A 20,801-nucleotide genomic window follows, 5' to 3' on the forward strand; every position below is an offset into this window, starting at 1 on the left:
TTTCACTTTGTATTTTAGTAAGACACTTCAATTTTCCCCAACATATTTTCTGTCCAGTATGATCAAGAGCAGTGGGAGAGTCCTTGACAGTTTAACCCTGGTCATTTCCTGGACAAGGATGGAAACTGTGTAAACAGAGAAGCTTTTCTGCAAGTAAAAGTGATCCTCAGTCTTGCATACAGCTGTCCTGCAGTGACTGTTTTGCAGCCCAAAACTTTTGTAACGTCTGATCTCCTGCCATGAGTATCTTTATTCATTCCCATAATAAGGTCTATGTAGGAAGAAAATGGAGGTGGTGTTTTTGGAGACCTGCTGCAACTTCACTGTTTTGAGGAAAAGCAGCTAAAATGAGCTGGGGTCTGAATGAAAGGAAATGCAATTGTGGTAGGAAAGTAGATTGTCATGTGGGAAAACAAGGGCTGATTAAAGCCCCTTCAGAACGCAGGGGATGCAAACCTGTTTGCTAATCAAGAACTGGCTCCTGGAAGGATAATACTAATACTGACATCAGTGGAGGCTGAGAGGACAGGAAAGGAAACAGCGTCTATGTTAGGTCTCCATAGCAATTTGTATAACACATTCTTTCTGAAACATTTTGCTAAACTGCTAGTCTTCAGAGCACAAAGATCCCATTTATGTGTAACTGCAACCAACCAGGGAATTCTTCATGAGTTTTTTAAACTATTTCTGCTACTATCTATTTATAAATAATTTTCTATGTCTTCTAAGATTATGAACACAAGTTTGAGCCCATAAAACAACAGGAATGGGGGTGCCAGTGGTAAAGATATCTACTAAAGCCAAATTAATTGTACGAATAATTTGTGAAGCTGCTTTACAAATCACGAGGCTACAGCCTGGCGCCAGCCGCGCCACACCCAGCATGGCAGCTTTATTTTCCCCGCGCCACACCCAAGATGGCGGCCCTGGCCCTCAGGGGAGGTCCCAGCAGGGTGTTCCCTCCCCGCCCCGCCGTGCGCTGCACTGACGGCTCCGGGGGGAAACGCGGGCGGCTGTGTCCGCGCTGGCGGAAGCGGCGGAAGGTTTTGGCTGCCGGACCCAGCGGGGCGGAAGTCGCTGAGGCGGACGGGGGTGGCGGCGGTAGCGAGCGACGATGAACAACAAATTCGACGCGTGAGTGTCGCCCCCGGGCCCCCTGGTCGGCCCCCGGCGCGGTGTCCGCATGGCTCCGTGCCCCGCCGGCGCCTCCCGCCGCTGCCCCGGCGCCCCTCGGGCCAGACGCGATGAGTCACGGCGCCGCACAGCCCCGTCCCTGCAGCCGTGGCCCGGCCCGGCCCCGAGGGGGTGCGGGCCCGAAGGCTGGGGGCCGTGAGACAGCGGCCGTCCCGCACCGGGGAGCCGCGGGCTGCCTCGTGGTCCCGCTTCGCGCTCGTCTTTCCCGGAGCTTGGCAGGGAATGGGCGGGGGGAAAGGCTCGTGGGGTGCCGGGTGTGTGCTCGCCTGTGCCGTGCTGAGAGGCGTGGGGAGCGGGGTGGGAGAGTCAGCAGAGTTACTGAGTTACAGTGACAGCTCTTCGTGTGGTCCCTCCCTAACAAGTCGCTGGGGTTTTCTCTGGCAGGTCAGTATTAGTAAAAATTACTTGAGTTTGTTCTAAAAAGCTATTTTTTTGCTGTCTTTAGCTAAAAAGTGTGTGCCCAAGATGCCTGTGATGGGCGCTGGCCATGCCAGGTAGAAGTAGTTTTTGCTGTGTGGGCTGTCAAGTGCAGGTTCCCAAACGCTGGGGGCCCTTGTGCCACGGAGGAGCTTTGGAGCAGAGATTGGCGTGAACCTTCCCAGCTGTGTGGTGCCAGACTGGCTTTCTTTGTCCTTTCCTTTACCAGATTGAAAGATGATGATAGTGGAGACCATGACCAGAATGAGGAGAATAACACACAGAAAGACAGTGAGAAGGAAAAGAATGATCGGGAGAAGCCACAGAGTACTACCAAGAGGAAGGTATGGTGCTGCCATCTGCCATCAGTCCACTGCCTGAGCATGATGTGCTAGAGAGTCAGCCCTCAGTTCAGGGATAAGGAAAATATGTCTAGGAGGGCCGTGGTCTCTTAATGCACTGTCACTGCTGTGATGAAGACAGAGGCTATGTTAGACTTTCACAATTTGATGTAGCATTTGGAGGTCTGTATTCTGAAGGGTGAATGCTCCCTTCACAAACGCAGCTAGTACTCTGCCAGGCTTTTGAACAGGAATGAGAAATTTATTTTCCACCAAAAAAATTTTGAAAGAGGGTGTGGGGGGAGGACTGGTTGACAGGGCACTAGAGGCTTGCAGTTGGTTTACCCAGCAGTGATGAAATAACTCATAAGATGTGTCTCTGTGTGTGTATTGTAGCATGATCAGGAAGGCATAGGGTGTATATCTGTTCTGGTTTGGGGTGTTTTTAGTCTTGTTTTTAGGAAAGCTGCTCTGTCTAAAGTAATGCAATCCTTGTAAACTTGCCATAGCAAGAGGAGAGGAGGGATTCAAGCCCGGGCAACCTGTAACAGTATCAAGTGATAAGGGCTTTGGTTGGGTTTTTCTCTGTAAGTTTTGACTCTTGGGTAATAAGCTCTCATTAACCTCTTTTGTGATCATTAGAAGTCTTTTAAATCATTAATCAGTGCTTTGGAAATGGAAAAGTGATCGCTGCCCACTGCTGGTGATGAGTTCTGCCAAAGCTGACATAACGAGTTCCAAGATTAATTCTCCCAGAGCACTGGGGTGTTGGTTGCTTAAGGCAGTTGGTGTTACCAAAGACTTATAGTTGCTTTTGAATCATAGATTAGTGTAAGTAGGGTTTGTCCTTCCCAGAGGGGAAAAGTGTTTTTTTTTATTTTTTCTCAATTTGGAAAAGCTCTTGCATTGCCCTTTCTAGTTTGTCTTTTTTTGCCTTGGAGGCAGTTAAGGACTAAAGGGAAATTCAGTAGTGCTGCCTCTAATAGTTATAACTGTCGCTTTTGTTGTGATGCTCTGCTTGGTTAAGTTATTCTTTCCTTAGCCACCCCTGCACTGCAAATTTCCAATATTTCTGAACTAGCCTAATCATTAGACTGTTTTGGGCAATTAAGAGACAGAATTTTTCTGTAAGAATGAGGATCAGTTTGTTTATAAAACAGGAACATGTGGACTTCTGATGCTGTGGATGTAATTTTTCCCCTTCCCCTTTTAGAGGACCGTGTCAGGGGTAAGCCAGGCTCTTTCTGTCCTGCAGGCTGTTGTTCCCGGGCCAGCTGAGCACCCCTTGCAGTACAACTACACCTTCTGGTACTCCAGGCGAACGCCCGGGCGGCCCACGAGCTCCCAGAGCTACGAGCAGAACATCAAACAGATCGGCACCTTTGCCTCCGTGAGTACACCCCTGTTGTCGTGGCTGGCTCAGTCCCTGTGTGAGGGGTGGGTGTGTGCATGCACAGGCTGTGCTCTCCCTGTCAGGAGCAGGGGGGAGTGATGTGCCAAGTCTTACAGATGAGCTCTTGAATTGCCTACAGCAGATGATGTGTCTTTAGCAGTTCTGCTCTGTGCTAGACCTCCGTGCCTGCAGTAATGGTGGCAGCTGGAATAATAATTGCAAAAAAAAGGGAGCTCCCATGTAGGTCAAATGTGCTGGCTAGAGAAGGACTGGACAGGCCAGCAAGAGAAGAAAGGAACAGCTTTTTTGGGTGTATGTGTGAAGCAAAGACTGTATAGTCCCCCTCATGCTTCCTGTATTCCCACCACAAAGACTGTGTTTGGATCAGGCATCTGACCTCTTGTATTTGCAAACACCTGGAGGCCTGTTGTCTGTCTGGAAGTGATGGACAAGGTGCAGTTTGGTGTTGCAGTGAAGTTCATTAAAAGGCAAACTGCTCTCCCTTTCCTCTTACATTCTTTGTGGTTGTTTATTCCTGGCATAAATTTGAGTGTGTCCTTGAAAGGCAGTGTTGGCTTGTTGTATGGTACTGGGAATGCAAAACAGTCACGAAGAGCCCAAGATATATAAACAAAATATGTCTCCCTTAAAATACTATTCTCAAAGTCAGGAAGTCCGTTGGCTGTTTTCTTTCTTGTTTTTGTTTTTTTGTTGTTGTTTTTTTTTGTTTGTTTTTTTGGGGTTTTTTTGGGGTTTTTTTTGTTTTTTTTGGTTTGTTTGTTTTTGGTTTTTGTTTTTGTTTTGTTTTTTTCCTTTTTTTTTTGATCTGGTAGTTGTCGAGTTTTTTCAGGGTCTCTTGTGAATGTTGATTTTGACCCCCAGTACATGTCTTCTGTAATGGGAGAATTTGTAAAAATACCCCTTTATTCCTTCTGGAGACTGCATAAAAATATGCCCGTCAGAGTGGCTGGGCTGTGGTGTTGTATCCACAGAGGATAAGAGTGGGAAGAAGAGCCTGTTGTTGTGGATAGTTGCTGCTCCTATTACCCTGCATGAGCAAGTGCTTTCAGTTCAGTGAATGAAAAATGCGGCTACTGCATGATGATCTAGTAATAACTTCTCAGTCTGTTAAATCAGTGTAGACTTAACATTGATTTTTAGCTCCTTAGAGGAAAAATGTCACATATTCTTTTGTCTGCTCTTTGCTGCAAAGAATTTGTGGGTACTGTTGTAGGCTGGAAGTGCTGTAGTTGTCAGGATGGAGAGAGTCTGGCCAGCAGAGTTGATAATGTGTTTGGTTCTAAATTCTGTTTAAGGAGAAGGAAGAGCAACCTTCAGAAGGAATTGCCTGAGCTAAGTCTGGGTTCAGATTTATTCATGGCTTCTTTAGAAAGCTCTAAAAGCTGTGAAATGTGAACCACTAGAGGGCATGTGCCCCCGCTCTGGGAGTGCAGTTTCCACACGGCATTTGATGTGTCTGGCAAAAACAGATTGCTTCTGACCCCTCCTCAGCCTTGGTTCATAACTTTATTGGCTATAAAAGGGATGACAGAGGTCAGAGATTGGAGCAGAATTCCAACTGCTGACCGAGTCATTAAGGTCTCTGAAAAAGTACTTGTGGTGCTGCTGGTCTGCTTAATAGCTATTGTTTTAAATGAGTAGAGTCCTCTTAAACTATGGAAATTAGTATAATGTCTTCCATTTCTTGTTTTGTTTTAAAGATGTATTTCTCTAAAATCCTTTTTTACCCAAAGATTCTCAAAGGATAAATGTTATTTTTAAGAATTATAAAAGATAACTCCCTTTCCTTGCAGTCAGATTGTCTGATCCAGGGGTGCCAGAATGGAACTGGTCAAACTGAAGTGGTCTAAGTGTACAGATCTTAAACTACCACCAGAGGATGTATTTTGTCTTAAAATCTGGATACAGTAAAATTAAATTTAAAAAATGTCTCATTTGGATGCTCCTGCAGTCTCCATGGTCACAGAGAGCAGTGGTTATGCAGGGTAGAGAGGCTTGGCTGTAGCTGATGCATTTGACACATATCCAGTCATTGAAAGTTTGGGCAGTAGGATTTACAAGGTATGGAATTGGAACTGTTCTCCAGAGCAGCTGTTATCTTAGCATGGATTTCTTCAGACAAACAACGTGTGACTTTAGAGGCACCTGTTGAATGTTTCAAATGGTGATCTGGGAATGGAGCCAGTCAGAAACAGGAACCCAAGCTCTGATCCTACTGCTGCCTTCTGTGTTTCCTAATCAACACCCTTGTGACAGAAGAGTACAACAGAAGAAGGGAAGGTGACTCTGGCCAGCTGGTGGAGAAATGGAAGCCTGTTTCTGTAGGAATCTAGACTGTGAACAGTTTGAGCAGCCTCATTGTGTGGTTCCTGTTGTTGCAGGTGGAGCAGTTCTGGCGGTTTTACAGTCACATGGTACGTCCTGGGGACCTGACAGGCCATAGTGACTTCCATCTTTTCAAAGAGGGCATCAAACCCATGTGGGAGGTGAGTTGGAGCTCTCATTTCTGCCTGGATATTTTCCTGGAGTATTTTGGAGGGAACCTTCTACAGTAGGACTCTTGTCATTAAATGGCACTCCACTGGCTTCTTTTGGGTGCAGTCCTTTCTTCAGGGTTTCCTGTTAACTTGTCCCGAGAGGTCAGTCCCATGTGACCTGGCAGTCCTGGGACGTGCTGCCAGAGAGGGAACGTGTGGGATTTGCTGGTTGCCACCCCCCACAAAGGTTGCTGAACTTCTTTGCCTGTGGGTCCAGAGGGTCTCTGGGCAGTGTTGCCTGGACCCCAACTAAGCTCTGTGCCTCCCAATACAGACCCTTGCCCCTTAGTGCCTCCAGTGACACCAGTGCAGGCCTCTCCTCTAGAAGGGCTGGACCTGTCTAAGTGGAATTCAACAAAGGTTATAAAAACCAACCCTCCTTTTTCAGTGAAGGAAGGCAGAGGTGCATGTGGTTAAAAGCCTACAGTTGCACATAGAGCTGGAAATGGAAAAACAACTTAGCCTTTTATTTGCCTTTTTTTTTTTTTTTTTTTTGTTCCAGGGCACTGAGTTTGCTTCTATTCCTATCCAAATCTGTTAAAAAAATTTAAAAAAATCTTGGCCCAGCAAATCATTCTTCCAGTTCCTGGCCTGCTCCCAGCAGTGACCAAAAGCATTCACAATATGAGGATTTTATGTGTTGCTCTGAAGTACCTAATTATACTGCTTGGTCCTGAGAAATTTATATGTGACCCTTGTTGGCAATTATTTTAAGCAAGGTGTTTTATAGCCAGTTACTGCAAATACAATTTATATAAAACGTTTAACCCTCTTTGGACTCCTGGTGATTCAGCTGCTCTGATAATGTGTCAACCAGAGAGTCCACAAGTTAATGATACCAGAATTTCTATAAAGCTTTTCCCTGTAGCCATTTTAAGATGGAGGTGGAGAGATTCTTTTGGTTTTTTTTTTTACTCGTGGCCCCACTCGCTTCTTGTATTTCTAGAAAAGGACCTGAGATCTTACTGCTGGCCTTCCCTTTGCTGCACGGTTTGTAGGGCTTTGTTTATGCTTTTTCTCTTCTGAACCGGTCCTTAGTTATTCTCATTCTTGTAGGCACATATGTGTCTGTATGTAGCTGATCTTTTTCTGCATCCATCTGTGCCTTTTCTGGTAAAGTCAGAAGCACTTAGCATAATGTTCCCTGGTGATTTACTGGGCTGCAGATCATTGTTATTCTGGTAAAGGAAAATCAAATGCTTGACTGAACTGAAGCTTGTTTAACCTGAAAGAAAACTAACAGTAACCATAAAGCACATGATACAGCATCTGTCTTCCAATCACTGCTCTCTTTGTAGTCTTGAACCTGCTTAAACCATCTTTGAGATATTTAGAGGAACATCACTCTCTCTTCTGATGCCCATTAGTCATTGTGGAAAGCTTGAAGAGTTAAACCCAACTCCCAGCTTAAAGGCTAAAGTGTGATGTTCACGACTTGGAAAACAAGGACATTTAACTGAAAGTAGTTTGCATCTCATGGGAGTATGTCACATTCCCAGAACTTGTGTTGTTTTGGATGGCTGCTGTTGTGCTTTGAGGTTTGTCTGGAGCTGATGCCTTCCCCTTTCAGTGCAGGCTTTAGCACGTACATGAAAACTAGGAGTCAGGTGAATGCTGCCATTATTCTGGCCCTTCCATATTTCCTCAGGATTGCTTTGTTAGCACTTGCTGTCTCTGAGAAAGCACACAAATGTTTGGTTTTATCTGAGCCCTAGAGAAGCTTTAAGGCTAAAATAAAGTTAATTTTATTTCATTAAGAAGGGTTGGGCTGCTTTGCCTGGCATCTTTGAGATGTGTCCCAACTTGGCAGAAGGGATTGCTGGTGATTTGACTACAGATGTCCTGTTTTCTGCAGTCCCCCCTCAGTCATCCTTTGTTCTTCTCTATGTCTGTTCTATACCTGTCTTCCCTTCCACTTCCTAGCTGCCACCTCTTTGACTTGTTCCTACCTCTCTGTCTTCAGCTTTGGATGGAATTTGTTCCCCCCTCATCTTGTAAGATTTCTGAGCTACAGTGTTGTACAAGACAATGCCACAGTGTTCTGCACAGAGAAGGACCTGTTTGACACAGCTCTATGTTCTGGGGAGCAGGGGAGGCTGGAGCAGTTTCCAGCTGTTTATCAGGTGCAAAATACAGAATCACAATATTTAGGTGACAGACTGGGTGCTTAGCATAAGTTTTTTCTTTTACTCTCTCCCTTCATTTTTGGTTATTTCCATTGGTCACCACAGCCTGCAATAAACATTCAGCTGTATCATGTGTGATACTGTCAGTGGTTCCCAGAGAACAAACTGGTTTTTTCTTGTGAGCCCATTCCTAGAAATGTGGAAGGAAAACGTTTATCTACTTTTTGCTTGCTTTTAAATATCACTTTGCAAACTCTTTCCTGGGCTTCCATGTTCTATGATGAGGGATTTCTCCTGTTTTACAAGCAGAACTACATATACAGGGAATTAGACAAATGGGGAATCAGTTTTAGGAATAGTTTTAAGGTCCTTTCCTCTGGGTCTGTTTGTAGATTGGTAGGCTGGTGTTAGTCTTTGCTAGTGAGATCAAAACACTAGAGCTCAAGTCTTCAGAGAATAGAGCTTTGGAATGCTGAGAGCCATTGTTTCAAATACTTCGTATTCAAAGTAAGTCTTTTGCCTCTGTCTCTGCTTGTATGGGGGAGAAGTGAAATGCTTTTGCTTGAAAATACCTCTGTTCTGTCTCTTGCCCCACCCAATCAATATCTGCTCCTATTTGTGGCTCTGCTGCCTTATGGGTAGCAGAAAAATAGCTCGAAGAAAACAAATCAATTTCTTGCCCCTCTTCCTAGGATGATGCCAACAAAAACGGTGGTAAATGGATTATCCGTCTGCGGAAGGGCTTAGCGTCACGATGCTGGGAGAATCTCATTCTGGCCATGCTGGGAGAACAGTTTATGGTGGGGGAAGAAATCTGCGGGGCGGTCGTCTCTGTCCGATTCCAGGTAAGTGCTTTTGAGGGCTGGCACGTGCTCCTGTTTGGCAGGGCTGCAGAAAGTGCATCCACCTGCTCACCCCTCACGTGCTGTTCCACAGGAGGACATTATCTCAATATGGAACAAGACAGCCAGCGACCAGGCCACGACAGCGCGGATACGCGACACGTTACGAAGAGTGCTCAACCTACCTCCCAATACCATCATGGAATACAAAACCCACACCGATAGCATCAAGTACGTGTGGGGGCAGGGGGGGTGCTGCAGGTCGCACGTGTTGCTTGAGTCAGCACAGGTGGCAGGGACTGAAAGAAGTGCTCGTGTGCGTTAGGGCTGTTCCCTGCAAACAGCAGCAGTTGTTGCCAGCGCGCTTTGAAAGCCAAATACCTGTGTTGTTATTGTGCTGTTATTAGGGACATCTGGTTCTAACAGCAAAACCTTATTTTTTTAAGTGTGTAGTCCAGGGGTATTTCAGCAATCCACCCAGCCTGTCACCTGGGCGATGGGCAGCCCAGGGTGGGACTGTGGCCTGATGTATTCAAAGACAAGATTGCAGTGGTGGGGGGGGGACGAGATCATTTGAATAAAAAGAGATTCTGGGGAATAAAGTGCGGAAGCTAACGGGGATTTATAGTGCCATTAGACTTATAAATGGTCTTGGGAAAGTGCTGTGTGAATTTACAGTGCTGTACAAATGATTTCTAATCATAATAAACGTCGTATATTAAGTCTTCCAGGCCCTGGTGACAGAGGCTCTTTAACAAGACTAGAAGATCACGGTACACAGAGAGGACAGCTGTATTTTTAAATAAATGTGTTATAGCTTACCATACCAGGCCATTCAGGGTGACTTTTATTTTCCACAAAGTGACGCAAAATTGCATATATAGGTATTAGTTAGAGGTGAGTTATGTAATTTTTTTTCTTTTTTTTTCTTAAGTTTTATAAACCAATACACTGATTAGGTCATATTGGTTAAATTAACACTTGAAAAGGTGCACCTGGAAGAAGTGAAACAAATTAATAAGACACTGATAGGGCAATGAGCTTTCTAATCTAGCTTGTAATCAGGGTACCAAGTACTTTTCATGACTTCCTTTCATTACGATTGCTTCTTGTTTCCACGTAATCACCCTGTCATCAGTGTGCTGTCAGACAGTTTGGTGACATCAGTCTTGGTTTTAGCAGACAGCTGGCTGTTGGTTGTGGCCAGTTTTGAGTGTGGGTAAATTAGTAATTATACAAAGATCTTGCTGGAACAGCCTCTAGGCATCGTGTTCCATGTGGCCCTCCCTCCTGAGTGCGTGGGAAAGAGGAGGGAAGGAGACGATTTTTTTCCATGACTTTGCCAGTAACATTTCTCATGCACTTTCTGCCAGGAGAGGGCACTATGGACTCTCTGTCCATGTTGGGAAATAGCGAAGTGCTCTCGTGGACACACAGCAGAGTATTTTACTCTTGTTCAGCAGCAGCAGACTGCAGACTGGTGATGCGGCTTTGTGGTGAGAGGAAGGAGGTGTTTGACTTCTCTAAGTCTCTGTAGGGAAAGCTGTGTATGGAGCCAGCTGTCCTAAGTTGTTGTGGTGGTTCGTGTAGCAAGTGTAGAATGGGAATGTTGTGGCCTTTCTCTTTTACACTATTGCCACCAGCACTTTGTAGCACGGAAAAGGCTGCTGTAGCAATGTTTGTAACTGCTCTTGCTCTGGCAGGTGTCAGGCCTTGAGTGATGGTGCATCCAGCAGTGTGGCCTTATTTCTCTACACCAGTGTAACATGGTGTGCTTTCTGCCCTCTCTTCCTGCATAGCATCCAAGCTTCATTTTGTGTTGCTGACGTATGGTGCAAAATGAGCTTGTGTGAGAATAACAGGTGTTTGGGGTATCAAGTTTAGTAGTTCAGATTACAGCTGGGAGCAGTTCTTAAACAGAGGCCAACTGGCTCGTCTCCCACTCATTCTTCTGTGGGTAGGACGGTTAGACAGAAGCTGGTTTGATGATGTCCTAGTCAGGTAGATCTAAGCAATTAACCTTTTGCCATGTAGGGCATCAAAAAAGCCCCTTTTTTCCCATTGCCTCGCTTGAGCTGCAGCAGTCTGATTGCAGTGCTGTCCAACGTCCCCTTCAAATGGCACTGGTGTAAATTCAGAGTGGAACTGCTGTCAGTGGAGTTTCTGTGTAGTGATGCACAGAGTGACCTCTTATGCCTCCCTTGCCTGGTACCAGCAGGCAGCAAAGGGGCAGCAGCTGCAGAGAAGTGACGGTGGCTGCTTTGTGACAGAGAAGAGCAAGACAGCCCCAGCTTTCAGTCTGACTCTGCTTGGCTTCTCTTCATGTCATTAAGGTTCTTTCACTAATGAAGAATCTCTTGTGTAACTAGTTCTATCCTCCATAAAATCTGGCTCCTTTTCCTCACCCATCTATCAAGCCCTGTTGAAATACTGTCCGTCATGAATAAACTCCACTTATGCTGCACATGTACCATGTGATTTATGACTCGGGAGGGCTTTCTAGCCAGCACTCTATATTCACACTCTGGCTGTGTTTCATGAAAAGCTCTAATGGAAGAGCTGTGCTGTAGGCTTTGTCAGGGCTGCCTTTTGAGGGGGGGGCTTGTGGCATTTTTCATTTGTATGGGCTGCATCTCTCCACTAGAGCTCTGCTCATGTGCGGGGTTTGATTGGCATTGATTGTGCTTCAGGGAAGGGAGCACGCTTAGCAAGAAAAGAGCAGGCGTTTCTCAAAACCTTGACTTTTAGGTGGTGAATTGACCTGGATTAGCTTTTGACACACTGTAAATGAACACTTCTGTAGAAATTACTAGCATGCCCCTCACTGTGGAACCTGAGCCCTGTGTTTCAGGTTTTATATATTCCTTTTGTGATGATGCATTTCATATTAAATCATTTTTAGACACCATTTTTCATGAGTTGTCAGTGAGGCTGCAGCCCCTTTTGTTTCAGAAAGCAGCAGTGCTGCCAAGTGGCATCTGAAAAGTACCTGTTGCATCACAGCTATTCCAAGGAGCTGTTCTGCATTCTGTCCTTCCAGCTCTCAGTGATGGGGCTTGTGCATTTAGCTAGATAAGCAGATCTTTCATTGCAATTTTCCTGTGTTTGTCCTTTCTCTTGCTTGTGATATTGACAAGCTGCCTAAATCCCAGCGAGTGGAAGGGTCAGCTTAGTCTGTATGAATTTCCAATCTTGCTAGAAGAGCTAGAACAATCTCTTGGACTCTGTTTAATTCCAAGGGATTTATAGTACCTTAGACGTTACAGTGCTGAGCACCTGAAGAGTACATATGTGACATTTTGTGGGCTGCCTTGTTTCAGTAGCTGGAGAGAAATCACTTTGTTCCCTCAGAGGTGAACTGAGAGAGGTGCACACAGATGCAGTGAACCAATTCATGGGTTCTGTTCATCAGCGTTGTTAACCTTGGAGGTGACATGGTCCAGAAGTGACAGTGGGTTATGGACAGTGGTACTTCCTGTGGTTTGGAATTAAAGAAAAAAAACCCAACCTCTTTTGCTGCCATAGGAGGGGCACTGTGCTTTTTTGAAAGCAGGATGTTTCCAGGCACAGCCTGGCAATGTCTCAGTGAAGCCACTGAAAACAGTCAGGTGTCTGTAGTCAGTGAACTGCAGTTCGGAGAGGGGTGGAAGGGAAGTGAACACTGTAATATTTGACTTCTGAGCACTGCAGCATGAAGTTCTTGTCTGTCTTGCATACACCTTTGCCCTGCCTGGGGTAATCAACCTTTCTTTTCTGCACTGATAACTGTGTGGTCAGTGACCATCTCCTGTGGTGAGAGCTCTCACCCACAGTACCATCCAGGAATCCCAGGCAGATTCAGCAACACTGCTTCCTATACCGGGAGGGAGCAGACCAGTGGCCATCAGCAGGCTGCCACTGAGAGGGCAGGTCCAGAAATGTTTTGGTTGCTGTGTGACATTATGGATCGTCCTGTCAGCTCTAAAGCAAGGCTGCTTTTTCTGAAAACAAAGCTTCAGTTATTCGTAAGTGCCTGCTGCAGTGAGAGCTGAGCAGGGTATAAAACTATCCTTTCCTTTCAAAGTCACCACTGATAACTAATGGGATGGCTCGAGTAAATGAGAAGAATAGTTGATCTTAATAGAGCTGGCACTGGGTTCATTTCACTGCAGGCAGTTGGAGGAAATGGCCTCAGACTGTTTTAGCTACCAAACAAGCAGATACCCTATGAAGGGAATAAGGGTGTGGACTGTAAGAAGACCACAGGATTGAGGTTCTCAGGACAAAAAAAGTGAGAAGTGACAAAAAACGTGACAAGGAAGAGAAATACCCGTGGAAGTGGCAGAAGTTGGGCAAGAAGATCAGTGTTTGTGAGACAGTCAGCTGGTGGTAGAGTTCTTGTGAGGTCTCCCTTGTCACAGCAGAGTACAGCTAATTCTATAACTGTTACGGTTTTGTAGCACTGGTTTCCATTTGCTTGCCAATTTGCAAAACCTCAGGAGAACTCCTCAATATTGCTGTCCTGCTTGTGTCACCTGTGCCTTTGACCGTGTCTTAAATGATGTGTGCAGGGTTAACCTTGTCTAAAGTTAGATAGTTGCCCAGTGGGACCCTTACACACTGTCTGATGCCTGTCAGGGAAAGGCAGGTTGCCTTGGGTCTTGCCAGTCTGGAGACCTGCATTTCACCCTCAATCCTTCAAGTCTGAGAGCAGGAATAAAATCCAGAGAAGAGCAGTGAGGTTCCAGATCTGATAGCTCTCCTCCCGAGTCTTTGCAGTTCTGGCTTAATTCATTTATCGCTCCATTCTCCAATTCCAGTAACGTTTCCAGGTGCTGGAAGTCTAAGAGCACTTCTATAGACCCAGGTTTTGAATTGATGGATTCATTGATTTATTCTCCATCACTCATAGTATGCTTTATTTAGAAGTGCATGACTTTGTGAAAGGCTTCCTTATCTTGGTGGCCTGTCTGTTACCAAAGAAGTGACAGTTCAGTTTTGTTCATTTGGAAGTCATGATGGTTTCTCTATTTACCTTTGCTACAGATACTGCCAGGCAGGTGAAAGAATTATATCAGGCTAGGGGACCATCCTAGATTATTTTTTTTAAAAGCTGTTAGTCACAAAGTGTTTATCTGGCTGTGAAGAAGTCCCAAGGGGAGCACCTAGGAAGAGGCTGTGCTGCCCTGGACACCTGCAGAGCGTAAGGAGTGGTCAGTGTGCTGGGAGGTTGCATGTGGGCTGCCAGAAGGATCAGACCTTCGTGCCTGTTGTGAGGTGCATGAGTGCACTATGAACTCTCTGAATCCTTTTTGAGCTGGGGAAGGAGATGGTGAGGAGCAGGGCTGCACGGGGAAATACTAAAGGGAAACTGCTATGACGTACAGATTGAAGGTGGTTGGAGAAAACAGCTAGTGTGGCTTGCACAATGGTGATTTGGAAAGTCCGTTCAAGTGGCTGTGACTGTTCTGTTCTTCCTCTTTTTGCTGGAGTCTTCCTCTTTTTTTTCTTCTTTTCTTTTTTTGAGGAGATAGTGGCTCTTTTTTGCATTTTTTTTCCTCCAACTTACTTGCTGAGGATAAAGGGAGCCCTGCCTAGGTCCTGACCCTCGGGCAGTGGGAAGTTTCAGCAGTTGTGGGTCAGGAATGAGTGTGGAAGAACAGCACTGGCTGGCTTTATTTAGCCTGCTAATGTTTCCATTTCCCATCTGTTCAGTGGGAATAATCTAAGTGTTGGGGATCAATTCACTGAGTATTTGATCGCTGCACAGACAGTACGGCAATAAGGTACTAAAAATGTCTATACATAAAAATAACCTCTTAGTCTCTCTGGCACTGTGCCTTTGGCATGTCACAGGTCGTAAAGATTCTGCCAGACGGACTGAACTGGCAGCCTTGTTGGGTGTGGGATGGAGAGCAGTTCACTCCGCTAGCATAGCTTAGGTACATCGGGGCGGACACATCCTGGTGGATTTTTTCAGTCAAGTCAGCAGATAGTTGGAGTCATTAGTACTATAATATGTATGAGGGTCTTGGCTTAAGAATTCTTGGCTGGATAAGCTTTTTCTCTGTGTCTGTGAGGACTTGGCAGATGAAGGACTGTGTGCATGATGTTATTGGGTTGTTGGAACAGGGAACTCCTTAGTTTGAAAGGGGTAATAAATTATTGATTATGTTGACAGATAATCTGCCCTTGTGTCCCTCCTGCTGAGAACAGAAGTTACAAGTTTGGGGAGGACTATGGGACAGGAAAAAGAGAAGATGTGATTGTGGATGATGGGAATGTGGTAGAAATATGAGGCCTGGGAGACTGGGGGGAAGACATGAGGGTGGAGACCTTTTGACAAGGCTGGAGATGTGCAAAGCTTTCCAACCCATATTCAGCAGCTAAGAGGGCTTCATATCCAGAGTTTCTCTTCTCCCTAACTTTCTTCTGGAGAGAGACAGTTGTACCCACAGTGTCTCTGTGTTTATTTGGGCTATGATTTTGCTGGGAAAGAGCATAAGACACTGAGCTGCTTTTGCAAATGCTGATTTGGAGCTTGATTCTGAGGCTCAGGGAAGAGCCAGTCTGGTGGTCTGGTTTTGGCACAGATGCTGACTAACCCAGGGTTTCCATTTCTGGAATCTCCTCTTGTGTTGCAGTGGCCTGATGAGGCAATGCACAAAACAAAATGTGAGGTAGCTGGTAAGTACCAACAACAAAATCTGCAGAGTGATCTGAGTTTATGGTTGACCTGGGTTTACTTGAAGGTCCCTGCAGCTCCATTGGACTCTGTGGATTCGGAAAATGGCTTGGCATGTGCTGTAGGCATCAGTACTGTTTTGCTGGGCATGGAGAACTATGAGGTTCTTTGATGTCTCTGATCTCAGAAGGTAATAGTCATGTTCACATTAACCTCAGCATCTTTTCCCTGAGAGGGCTTTCAGTATGCTGCCTTTGTAAAACTGACAGCAATTTCTCAGTCTGCTAACTTCATCTATCAGTAACATTCTCCACCAGGGAATGCAGCGTTAGGCCTGTCCCTCCAACTTACCTGAAAACATTTTCATTTCAAATGGCTGTGATGTTTTTATTGGGTTGTCATTAACAATGCAGGTTTACAATAGGAAATGAGACTCTCTAATAACAATTGGATTCTGCTGCCTGATTGAAGAATTTCGTAATAACTAAGCCATGTGGCATTAAAAGAAGCCCCTTTTGGGGGGATTACCTGCATATGCAGTACGTGGTAAAGCACGAGGCCAGTAACTGGCTGAGTTTAACCAGCCAAGGAACGTGATAATCCTGCAGGAAGATGTAACATTGGCTATTTTATTAGCAATAGGAAATGGATATTCCATTTGTGACTAGGAAGGTCATACCTGTCTCTGGGTATTAATGTGGCTTTATCACCAGCAGCCAGTGGGAACGCTTCATGTCTGTGCAGAACGCTAAAGCTGCCTCGCGCTGTCAGATGTTTGGCTGGGTTTTAAGGATGCTTCTATCCACTAGGGCTATCAGAGAATATTGCCTTGCTCTCTGAAGACAAGTGCCTTTCAAACGCCATTGAATGTTTCTGCTCTCGTTAAAAGTTAAGAAGCCTTTGATCTGAAGTGCTATTTTTTGTTTTTTATTTCATTTTTTTTCCCTCTGGCTTGCCAGGGCCTGGGAGGAGTTTCATGGCCTGGTGAACAGCAGTGGCCGCTGATCGAACGCTCCCCCTCCCTCTGTCACACCCAGGGTAGGGCCTCATCTTTTTTCCTATGTGACTTCATAGCATACCTCTCAGCTTCCAACCTTCTTCCTGTGGGCTGGCACGTTCTCTTGCCTTATGGGCCTGATGGTGGGCCCATTCTGCTATTCGTTCTTTCTCAAAGATCAAAATGATTTTTTAAATTTATTTTTTTTGACCGGACCACCAGCATTTTATGTTGTGCTCTTTTGCTGGATGCTGTTTTGCTGATGTGTCCTTCCTCCGTGTGAGGCACTTGCATCCCAGACCTGGTCCCGGGAGGCTGAGAGGTATGTCTTCAGCTTGGGTGTGTTGCCTAGGGTTGACTGTAAGCAAGTATGGAGTGGTAAATGAATCCTAAGCACATCCAGGTGATGGACACAGAGAGACACCTAGAGCTTGACATACTGCCTTTGCTCTTAACAGTGGGTTGGAGCAGAATAAATTAGTGGTCAATAAAAGCTTGTTTAGAAAGGACACAGAGTAGCTATTATATGTAGATATAAGGCTGTGGGTAATGAGAAGACCACCAGGTACCGCTGGTAGTGGCAGCCGAGATGTGCAGACAAAATAGCCAAGGTGAGCTCAGGGCAGTTGGGAGCCTTGTAGCTCGGATTGTTTTTCCCCTCCAGTGCCCACTTCCCTGATGGCAGGCCCTTTCCTTAAGAAGGGCCAGCAAGAAGGCTGGCCATGAGAGTTGCATTTGGTAGTAGCCAAGTGGGATCGCTGCACTGCCGAGTGCCAGAGCAGAGGAATCCGGTGGAAGGAAGCATTTACATTCCTGGGCAGTGGTATGTAGCTGCTCCAACACAGCTGAGCTCTGAGGAGCCGCTTGGGATCCCAAAACCTCCCCCAACAGTGTTGAGCAAGCAGTGTTCCCATAGCTTGCTCCAAAGTCATGGGTGAAAATCTCTCTCTCTCCTCACAGGTTTGGCTTTTTGTGAGGATCAGTGGTTACAAAATGTTATACAGACCCTTAGTAGTGTTGCTACTGTTAGATGACATTCAGGTGACCTTCCAGAAGAGGAAACCAGCTCACTTGGTGAAACGTCAGCCTCTGAAGGCAGTAAATGTGCCAAGGGTATAGGAAAGCAGTGGCAGAGTTGATTTAGCTCTCAGCTGTATTGGGTTGCCTGTGCTGAGCAAGAATGATCAGAGGGCCTGGGATACCCCAGTAAAGGCAAAAGAAGAGGAAATGTCCAAGAACTGACCAAAGTGTGCTGTCACGGGTGACAGATGGCAAGGGTGAAAGTCCAGTATGGGATAGAAAGCCAAACCACTGTTGCAAATTAACCAGAATCCAGTTAATGAATCCTGAATCATGTTCCCAAATGGCAGCACAGCCTACTTTGCTGGCAAGTGCAAAGGTGAACCCTACTCTTCTGCAGATGGCCTCCAGCATGATTTTTGCTGTCATGTCATACCAAAGTAACTTTTTTAACTCTACAAAGTGTTTTTCACTTCCTTCTGCACTTCCAGCTCCCGAGCCCACCTCCTGGAGGCGTTCCAGTCTGCACTGTGCTGTGCTGGTACAGCTGCCATGCAGCTCCTAGCAGCACACAAGGGTTTAAAGGATTTCACAGTCCTGCAGAGCACCTTGCTACTGAAGCTGCTGCCTTTGCTCTTCGGCCCAGCTCTGCCTGTTTGGTTTGGTTTGTGTTGGGGCATCCCAAGGTGTTTGGTTTGGGCAATTTACTGCTCTGTCCCTGTTTATGGGAATAGCTGCCAAACCTATCCTCTCAAAGTAATTGTAATTTCATTTGTTTCCAACACACCACCTCTCTGTTAATGTGTAAATACGCTTTGCCTGTTGCTGCTGCTCCGAGGCTGGCAGTGAGCATTCACACAGGTTTGTGTAACCCCATCTTCCATTGCTGCCCCATGCTGCAGGTCTATAGAGGAAGGCTGTAGACCAGCAGTCTTTTCTTTGTCAGTAGCCCCTGTGACTCATGGCTGTACTCATGTGAGTAGAAGCTGCTGAAGAAACTCTTTTATTTAAACTTGAGAGAAACGCCCTTGTCAGATTAGATATTCTTTTAAGGTAGTAGAGACCAGGGAGCTAAATTCGTTGACAGCATGATTAAATACGAGGGACAGAGGCAGGAAGAGGTTGGTCTGACGGTATATTTGTGCTCCAAGCAGAATCCCTGAAATCAAATGTTTGGTAAGGAAGAGACTTTGCAAGTTGTTTAAACAACAGAATCCATCAGGGAGGTTGCCAGATTCTATTATATGCTTTGCTCACAGGAGATGACACTTCTTTCTTGTCATTGAGTGGGGATGAACCAGGATCTCCCACTGTTCCAAGTGTTCTGGAGTGACAGGTTGACTTGTGTGAAAAGTCTCTAGTTAGGAAGCAGGTCTGCATAGGAGGTTTAATGAGCATTTGAGTGACATACTAGGATGGCAACACTGATAGCTTTGGTGGGTAGAATGGGGAGGTGCTGTGATCTGAAGGAATGCACATCTCTTAACCTCTTTCTTCTCTCTGTTTTCCAGGGATAATTCAAGCTTTCGAAACACAAAAATCACATTGTGAGAACAAGAGTTGGCACTAAGCTCCTCTCTCCATGTTGAAAGCACTGAGGGGTCTCTACCAGTGCCCTCGACCTCTGAAGGGACTCATGGGCCACTCTCGCACTCCTCCCTGGAGGAAGGATCCATCAAGCCCTCCAGCAGCGGTGACAATAGAGGCCGATTTTGTCTTACACAAACTTTTTTTAGCAGTGGGGCGGGAGGCCAGCCTTTCAATTAGCAGCGTGCCCTTGGGGCCGCATCTTGCAGCACTTTCCTCTCTTTCTCTACGTGGCATGCAGGATCTCTGGGATTCTGCCTCAACATCGGAGCCTTTTGCTGAGGGATACCAGTATTATAAATCTCTCTGCAGCTGGGCGGAGCATCCCAGTTGAGAGTCAGCCCTGTGGTTTTCAAATGCCCCTTTTCAGTTCTGCCAATAAATTATTGGGTCTCTTTGTTTCTTTCAGTCTCTTTTTTTTTTTTTTTCTCTGTCTGAAATTTGGTGGAGTGATATTTCTGTAGGCAAATCCACAGGCCTGCTTCTGCAAGCTCCATAAAGCATCTTCCCCTGAGCTGCCCACCTGCGTGAAGCTGCAGAGCACCCCAAGTGCAAGTGGTGGCCAAACTTTGCTGTATTTGTGGAGTTATGTGAGCAGAGGGGTTAGAGATGTACCATCTTGCTTAAAAAAATGAGATATTTGCTTTGTCTTTGCCTCTTCTTCATACTCCTGGGTTACCAATGCCTTATTTGTTGGGAAGAGGGATCTGAGCTTCCCTTAAACTAAGACAAAGAGACGTTTGGTGTCAGTTGCCTTGACTCTGGCTGTTGCGGTGGAGAGCCAGCAGTGCTGCCCTGTGCTGGATCCAGGGAAAGGCTGAATTTGGGCCAAGCCTGTTTCTGGGGTGCACTGGGGTTTGCAAGTCTCTGGCCACTTGGGAAACTGGGCCCCCACTGGGTGTAGCAGGAGAGGGGGATGGCCCAGGCTGCTGCTCATAGCTGCGTGACAGCTGTGACCAGAACAGGGGTTATGAGTGACTCCCTGTCCTCTGGGGTGAGGCTGGAATGAGGGGTTGTTGCCTGGAAAGCCAGCATGGCTGCAATTTGGATGCCACGAAAACAATAGGAGCTAATTATTTCCTCTGATTCTGCTTGACTACAACACTAATTGTACTCATTAACAGCTTCAGCCTTTTCCCCTTTTCCTTGGGGAATCGCACAATTGCCTTTCATTTTTAATAGAGCCTTTGCATTGGGCCCAGGAGGGGAGTCTACAACCAGTGCTGGGGCACATCTCCTGCCCCACATGCTCTGCACAGTCTCCCAGGAGAAGGGGCTGCTTGGACCAGTTTGGTCGTGACTGGGGAACTATCAGCCCATGTCTGGGACAATTACCAGCCTTGGGGACTGAGAGACCTTCAGCCTCATGACTCCAATTGCAAATTCCTTGTCTTACTACTGAAGTCTAGACTGAAAACAGCCAGGACTGGCAGAGAAAGCAGTTTAAAATATTCAGCCTTCTGAGGGCTTTGTTTTCTGCATTGAGGGTGTCAGTCCTAGGCTGTCTCTAGGGACATTCAGCACTTTGACAGCAGTGACTAACTGCTCCCTGTGGTCAGGCACTTGGCATCTGGCTGTGTTCCCCAAACTGTGGTGGCATCCCTCTCCATGTTTCTTGAGACCCCATGGTCCTGTTCCTGCTCTTGCCACTTGTTTGTCACC

General features: G+C 46.1%; 1 protein-coding gene across 2 annotated transcripts; it reads left to right on the forward strand.

Moving 5' to 3' along the window:
* The first annotated feature begins 1,040 nt into the window (after positions 1 to 1,040).
* Positions 1,041 to 19,545, forward strand: EIF4E2 (eukaryotic translation initiation factor 4E family member 2). 2 transcript variants are annotated; one of them, XM_017810742.1, is made up of 8 exons: positions 1,041 to 1,134; positions 1,841 to 1,955; positions 3,208 to 3,342; positions 5,748 to 5,852; positions 8,722 to 8,874; positions 8,966 to 9,102; positions 16,495 to 16,573; positions 19,064 to 19,545. In XM_017810742.1, the coding sequence occupies exons 1-7, from the start codon at positions 1,115 to 1,117 to the stop codon at positions 16,538 to 16,540; spliced, it is 711 nt and encodes a 236-aa protein (XP_017666231.1). In that variant the 5' UTR covers positions 1,041 to 1,114; the 3' UTR covers positions 16,541 to 16,573; positions 19,064 to 19,545. The 2 variants fall into 2 exon arrangements, with proteins under 2 accessions (XP_017666231.1, XP_017666232.1); XM_017810743.1 differs by lacking the exon at positions 16,495 to 16,573.
* Positions 19,546 to 20,801: the final 1,256 nt, after the last annotated feature.

The sequence above is a fragment of the Lepidothrix coronata genome, unplaced genomic scaffold (assembly GCF_001604755.1).
Source record: "Lepidothrix coronata isolate B3197 unplaced genomic scaffold, Lepidothrix_coronata-1.0 Scaffold29, whole genome shotgun sequence".
NCBI classification, from domain to species: domain Eukaryota; kingdom Metazoa; phylum Chordata; class Aves; order Passeriformes; family Pipridae; genus Lepidothrix; species Lepidothrix coronata.

Coding starts and splice junctions, on each gene's coding strand:
- EIF4E2 (XM_017810742.1), top strand. CDS start 1,115: ATGAACAACAAATTCGACGC. Junction 1,956..3,207: donor AGAGTACTACCAAGAGGAAG/GTATGGTGCTGC, acceptor TCTGTCCTGCAG/GCTGTTGTTCCCGGGCCAGC. Junction 8,875..8,965: donor TCGTCTCTGTCCGATTCCAG/GTAAGTGCTTTT, acceptor GCTGTTCCACAG/GAGGACATTATCTCAATATG.